This window comes from Otolemur garnettii, unplaced genomic scaffold (genome assembly GCF_000181295.1).
Source record: "Otolemur garnettii isolate 467f Iridium unplaced genomic scaffold, OtoGar3 scaffold00166, whole genome shotgun sequence".
Lineage (NCBI taxonomy): Eukaryota > Metazoa > Chordata > Mammalia > Primates > Galagidae > Otolemur > Otolemur garnettii.
In genome coordinates this window covers 2,350,895-2,358,199 of record NW_003852561.1, presented here as the reverse complement: position 1 = coordinate 2,358,199, position 7,305 = coordinate 2,350,895, and the positions used below count along the sequence as shown (strand labels likewise).

General features: G+C 42.9%; 1 protein-coding gene across 1 annotated transcript in view; it reads left to right on the top strand.

Annotated features, from left to right (window-relative positions):
• Nucleotides 1-7,305, top strand: part of MCF2L2 (MCF.2 cell line derived transforming sequence-like 2) — a 192,205-nt gene that overhangs the window by 143,695 nt on the left and 41,205 nt on the right. Inside the window, exons 16-18 of the mRNA XM_012811572.2 lie at nt 531-646; nt 1,762-1,831; nt 5,414-5,506. Coding sequence (XP_012667026.2) covers nt 531-646; nt 1,762-1,831; nt 5,414-5,506 — 279 coding nt within the window. The remainder of the gene's footprint in view (nt 1-530; nt 647-1,761; nt 1,832-5,413; nt 5,507-7,305) is intronic.

The following is a 7,305-nucleotide window of genomic DNA, read 5'->3' as shown; positions in this document are numbered from 1 at the left end:
AAAAAAAAAAAAAAAAAGATTATTTTGGATAACATGTAGCATCATTGAATAATGCGCCTGATATAGGATTGATTTTAAACATGTGTAGAACTTTACAAGCTGAGTCTAAAACATACATGAAAAAGCAAGGCAAAGTTATATACGCATTGAGATTATAACCATATACAATGAGTTTTTTAAAAATCATGAAGGAAATGTAACAAAATGTAATAGCAGTTGCATCAGGTCATAAAATGATGGGTAAGGTTTTTCCTTGCTTTCATATTTGACTTGCATAACTTATTTAAAAAAGGCATTTGTTCTTCTCATAAAAAGGCCATTTTATTAACATTTCCATCAAGCCATCTCCTGAAGATGGACATATGAGGAAAATGATAACAAAAGAAAATATTTGATAAAATAGCTTTCAGGAAATACGTATGTTGTATTCTCCAATAATTTCTCTCTAGCTTTGGTTTCTGGAGTAGCTAATTCAGATGATCTCTTATATGTTCTTATCTGTGAAACCGACCTTATTTCTACCTCTTCAGGGATATATTATTCCAATGGATTTTATTTGGCTGAAGCACCTAATTCCAGATGTTCTTCAGAATAACAAGGACTTTCTCTTTGGGAATATTAGAGAACTTTATGAATTTCACAACAGGTAAATAATAGTTCACACTTTTAGGAAAAATGGGAAATGAGAGAAGTGTGGACAGACTGATGGAATTTGGAAATGTTAAGTCCTTATATGTTTCGAGGCCTAAGCAAGTAGGTTGGAGTCAGAGGGTTGGGGTGGGATGGGGTAAGAAGATTGGGTGAAGTTCTGCAGGAACCTTCCGGAGGAAGAAGGGAAAAGACATCAGAGGAGCACGTACTTGGCACCAGGCATCTGAGTAGAATTCAGTCGAGCGTTCCTGTGCTTGTTTAGTTATTTGTGCATCAGCATCTATTGAGCACCTGTTTTGTACCAGGCACGACGCTCAGCATTGAGAATGCAATAACGACCAAGACTCATGTCCACATAGCGTTATCATAGGGTGATGCTGGGAAGTAGGGTGTTAGAAAATGCTTGGATGTTGAGCCCTAGAGAATTGTAGGAGAAAGAGACTTCAGAAATCATCTTCCTACCCTTTCACTTGACTGACACATGTGGAAATGGTAACTTGTTGACTCAGTTTACTTCCTGTGATGACCCCAAGATCACACCTAATTCGTGAAGGGATAAAGAGTGTTTGGTGAATTCAACCACAGTTGTTTCCTAACTCCAACCCTTGTCCAGACACGAAACTGAAATGGAAACCCCTTTCTGCTAATTTCCCTATGGAAATTAATTTCCCTTTGGCTTCTTGAGCTGCAGGTTTCATGTTTATGAAACCCGATCCTGTAGGATGTGGTCAAGGATTAAATGGGATATTAATTATGAGGCACTTAGCTTATGCCTGGCTTGTAGTAAGCTCTCAGTGACATTAGTCATAGCATCAGCAGAACATATTTTCATGTAGTGGGGAGTATCAGTATCCAGTCTTGCTATGAGTAGTACTTAGAATGACCAGAACAGCCATGGGAGGCTTCAGGGTAATCACAGTAAAGCCTCAAAATACATCATTTTCTTTCAAATTAGTGTATAGAAGATAAGTCAAAAGCAATAAACCCCAGTGAGACACACATTTTTCTAGGTTCCTCTTAAAACCATATGTGATTTTACTTAAAAAAAAATTTTAACCCTATGCATGTAAAAATGAAACCATTATTACCTGTATACTTTTATTTCCCCAGGACTTTTCTAAAAGAATTGGAAAAGTGTGCTGAAAACCCTGAACTTCTGGCACACTGCTTTCTCAAGAGAGTGAGTCTATGCTCCCAATAAATCAAAATAACCATGAGATTAAAGTCAGCCCTTAATTTTCTGCGTAAGTGGCAAGGGCAAAATGGAAACACCCCATAGTCTAAAAATGTATATCTGCTTCCCTCCCTTAGCTTTACTGAAGTATAAATTAACAAGTAAAAATTGTATACAAGGTATACAACATGGTGGTTTGATGTACATATGCATTGGGAAATGATTACCACAGTCAAATTAATTGTGTGTGTATGTGACCAAAAAATGTTGAACCCATAGAATCAGAGAATAGAAGGATGGTTGCCAGGGGCTGGGGGCTTGGAGAAATGGGGGGATGATGTCAAAGAGTATAAACTTGCAGTTATAAGTAAGTTCTGGAAATGAAATGCACAGCATGGTGACTGTAGCTAATAATACTGCTCCATATACTTGGAATTTGCTAAGACCGTAGATTTTAGATCTGCCTTTTGAATGGAAAACAGGAGTTGTCTTCCAACTTTATTTCACTTCATCCAGGGTGAGGCTGAGTCCAATGTGAGCTTATACTGAGACATGGAAGCAACTACAAGTATGATGTATCACACAGAGTCCCATGACATGCAAAGCCGGCCACACGGTGTCCCCAAAGCAGATGATCCTCTTATGTATGACTGAGCTGTATTAGGACAAGAACCATGAAGTGGATGTAAAGTCTCACATTCAAGTTGTTTGAATGCTTTCAAAGAGAGAAGTATTGATGTTAAATTGAAAATCTCAGAAAATATATTTTCTTATATTTTATCTTAGAGGGTGATTAGAAATTGAAATCTGTATGGCCTCTCTTTGGCTTAGCACCTGATTGATGAAAACTTGCCTACATTGCCAGACCTCCCCCACCCCAGACTTCTTCCCTCCGGCCCTCTTTCTCCACCCTCATTTTGGGCAATAAACAGCCTGTTTGGGCTGGCCAGAGCTATCACAGAGATGTGTTCTACCCAACATCATTCCTCACCAATGCTGTCCACGATGACCACACAGATGAGCCTGGTGCCCTCTGCTTTCTAAATCTTTCTTATGTCGAGTCTAGAAATACCTTGTGGTTGCATATAGTATTATCACAAAGATTATTTAAATTGTTGAATGAAAAAAAGAGCCAAATTCCCATGGGAAAAAAATGGATAAAAGTATGTGTTCTGCAAAATTTGGAGGGTCCCACTCCAGGATCCAGAGGGGCAAGGTTCCCAACCCCTATATGAATTTTGAAACAGTCTTCTGGCCAAGGTTTGTTTTTTGTTTTTGACAGGGTCTCGCTGTCACCCAGGCTGGAAAGCAGCAGCTGGGTCATAGCTCACTGCAGCCTCAAACTCTGGGGCTCTATTGATCCTCGCTCCTCTGGCTCCAAAAATGCCGAGACATGAGCCACCACACTCAGCCTGGCCAAGTGTTTTAATCAGACTTCTTAGCCTGTGTCATCTAGGAAAATTCTTTTCCAGGGACCATGCTCAATATAGAATATTTGTAGTTTACTTTGGGTTTCAATTACTGTGAGATCTCAAATGGACAGAGGACTGGGGTGGGACACAAGAAACCTGACTTCTCTTCTTAGCAGAGCTGCTGTTCTCCTCATGACCTCAAGTAAATAACTTAAACCCTTGTAATCTCACTTTCCTCCTACATACAACAGGCTTAATAGTGCTGATACATGAAGTTGTCACAGTAAACAAAGAAAATAATGCACACGACAGGTTCTATAAAGTAAAAAGTGCTTTGACAATAGCTACCATTTTTTGAGTACTCTGTATATGTTGAGCATTTGTTGAGAGGTTTCTGTGCATTATCTTATTTCATCTTAGAAAAATCATAGACGTTTACAACTGTTAGGAGCTCACTTAACAAATGAAGAAACTGAAGTCTAGGAAGGTTAAGTAACTTAGGCCGTATAGTTTGTAATTGGCAAAGCCAAGAACCAAAGACCATTTACCAGTAGAAGGCATGGTCTTAATCCATAAACTGTCATGTTTCCTGGGAATCTAAGCTTTTGGTAGCAGCTTTATAGTCTCTTGATTTATTCCACAAGGACAGGAGAGGAACTGAACATTTTTATATGTTGCTGGCTAATGCACGTCCTTTCTCTAAGAAATTTTGGACCGTTAACCTTTAGAAGAGGAATTTAGGTTATAATGTTGTTAAGCTTGGAATTATTATTCTAGTTCCTTAACCAGTCTGAAAAACATTTCTCAAGGGCCATTGTTCTTCTTAAGAGTGTGTGTATGTTTGTAATTTATTTTTCCCAGAGGAAATAGCAAAGAACAGAGTTGCTGTAGTTCTTATGCTACAATGACCACTTACAATCTATCAGGAGAGGAGAGCTACAGAATGGGAAATCATTCAGGATAGCAGTGTATTTGAAAGTAGACTAGACCTCATTGAGGTTACAAGGGGAAAATAACCTATATTGACACAAAAGAAAATAATTGTCCTGAGCAGGAAGTTACGGATATAGAAATGTGCAAGGATTTGTCCAGTGGGCTTCTCGGCCAGAGCACATGGGCTCCATGGTCAGCACGGCTGCTGTGGACCTGGCTCCTCTGATGAAGTGAATGAAGCTGGAAAGTTGACTCCGGCGTCCTTTGTGATTGAGTTATTGGTAGATGCATGCCAACTTCTTGAGGTCTTTTTTTTTTTTTTTTTTTTTTCTGAGACAGAGTCTAACTCTATCGCCTTCAGTAGAGTGCTGTTACATCACTGCTCGCAGCAACCTCCAACTCCTGGGCTTAGGCGATTCTCTTGCCTTGGTCTCCTGAGTAGCTGGGACTACAGGTGCCCAGCACAACACTGGTTATTTCTTTTTGTTGCAGTTTGGCTGGGACTGGGTTCAAACCTGCCACCCTCGGTATATGGGGCCAGAGCCCTACCCATTGAGCCACAGGTGCCGCCCCACTTCTCAAGGTCTTTGACATAATGAGGATATGGGTTGAACAGCACTTCGAGTCGTTCTTGATCTCTAGCTTTGAAACAGTTGGATCGCGTGGCAGTCCTGGTGTTAGAGGCAGAGGATGCCACGTTGAGTGTTGCCCAGATGGCTCAGATCTGTGTTCTGTGTGTGTTATCCAAACAGCCACGTTCCCTTCTAGGGTGTTTCCATCTTTTAGTTCTTTTCAGTAGGGTTGACATCGTTATGCCTGTATAAGGGGAGGATGAAGAGAGGGAAGGGAGGCGCCATCAGCCATCAGCATTTTATTCTGCCGGTTTTATCATCTACGGCAAAACTGTTCTGGGAAGATGGTGTTCCAGACAAAAAGCAGAAAATGAAGGATAAAAATAAGAACCAATTCCTGGTCAGGAGTTTACTTATGTGTTTACCAGCAGGCCTTACAGGTGCTGTCAAAACTCTGTTCATGTGTGTATTTTGTTCTCAGGGTTATTATAGCCCTCTGTCTACCTCCCCATCACATACTACTCCAAAGAAGGATATTTTTCATACTCCCCCAATTCTCTACACCACAGTGGAATACTTAGTCTTGTCGAGTGAATGAATACACTATTTTATCCTGTCCACTTACTGAAAAATACTACCTGATTAATTTGTTCTAATTTTTTCCCATGCAGAAAGAAGATCTTCAAATATATTTTAAATACCATAAGAATCTGCCCCGAGCCAGGGCAATCTGGCAAGAATGTCAAGACTGTGCCTACTTTGGGGTAATGTTGAGATTTAAAAATCTCCTACAAATCTCTCTAAAAAATGTTTATGTGCATCAAATTTTTAAAGAAATCCAAAGTATGAACTAAGAAGAGACAATCTGGAATTAGGACTTATGTTTGTTAAAAGTCTCCCATTCTTTGAAATTGCACATTAGAAGTTTTCATGCTGGCTCAGCACCTTTAGTACAGTGGTTACGGTGTCGGCCACATACACTGAGGCTGGCAGATTCGAACCTGGCCTGGGCCAGCGGAACAACAATGACACCTGCAACAACAACAACAAAATAGCTGGGCGTTGTGGTGGGCACCTGTAGTCCCAGCTACTTGGGAGGCTGAGGCAAGAGAATCACTTAAGCCCAAGAGTTGGAGGTTGCTGTGAGCTGTGACACCACAGCACTCTACCAAGGGCAACATAATAAGACTCTGTCTCAAAAAAATAAAAATGTCCTGGGGGAAGAGGCAAAATGGCTGACTGTAGCCAGCTTTCAGCAGAGGCTTCTGTCCAGAGGGAGAAATAATGGCCAGAACCAACCCAATAAAGTGGAAGTTTGGGAGCTGAGCCGAGGGAGGATTGATAGGTTCTCATCACCCCTGCTGAGGCAAGCTGGGACTCCAAGGAAACAAATTTCAGGTTGTTTCCACAAAACCCATCCCAAAGAGGCCGGGAATCTTTCCCCTCCCCTCACCTCATGAGAGCGGCTTGAGGCCAGTAGTGAATAGAGGACCTTTTGTTTTACCAAAGGGGAGAGAACAACTGAGGGCCGGGACTCCCTCCACAGAGAGATACCGCTGCAAACCCAGGCAGTCTCTTGCCTGGGTGAAAAGTTGAACTAATATTCTCCCTACCTTCCTGAACTTCCAACCCACCCTTCCTTCCTCACCTGCAGAAGTGTCTGGCAGAGTTTTGCTAGAGTGGGGCATCTCATGAGCTGTGGGGCAGTTGCACTGAAACTATAACATTTAATAGAGGTGGGGAGTTACAAGGGGAGAGGGACTTGCCCATGTTGGAAAGAGCATAGCGCGGGACCCCTGCCACCGACCACTGGGGACCACCGTGGCACCAGCTCTCTGCCTCCCCGCCTGGCTCCAGCAGTACCCCAGACCGGCAGCACCACCCCCAACAGTGCAGCGCCACCCCTGATGGTGGTGGTGGCTCCATGGTCCCTCCCACTGGGTCAAATTTGGGAGAGACACCTTTATAATTCTGTGGAACACAGAGGGAATCTGACCTGACCTGCAGAGGTTGCAGAGGTGGAGTGAGGCCAAGGCAGAGGTGCAGTCTCTGAGGGAGAGAACCACACTCCTCCACGGTAATCCCCAGGTAGGTATAGATGCAGATGGAACACTCCCCAGTTTCCAATGATCACCAGAGGGAATCAGGCCTGAACTCCTCCTGCCTGCAGCATGGACTGGTGAGATGGACTGGTCAGGGAGGCATTGTCTCCTCTTTGATTTAGGTGCAAATCCCTGGTGTACCTGAGTATTAGAGAGAGCGGGGCTGCAGCCCTGCGGGGTACCAGTGACTAGGGGTGACAGAGATACAAAGTGGGAAAAGAGGCATCAGCCCCCACAGAATAATTCGTTTGCTGGGCAGGCCTTTCTGACTCCACAGACCACCAGAGCAAGTCACACTTGAGCTGCCAGTGGACCCCAGCTGTCCAGTTGCTGGAGACCTTGTGAATTCTCCCACTTGATCTGTGTTTGTGCTGACGGGGGACAATTGGTTTGGAACTCTTGATCTGGGCCGATCACCCATGGACTCTCCAAGATTATACCGTGGTTGTGTTGTAGAGGGA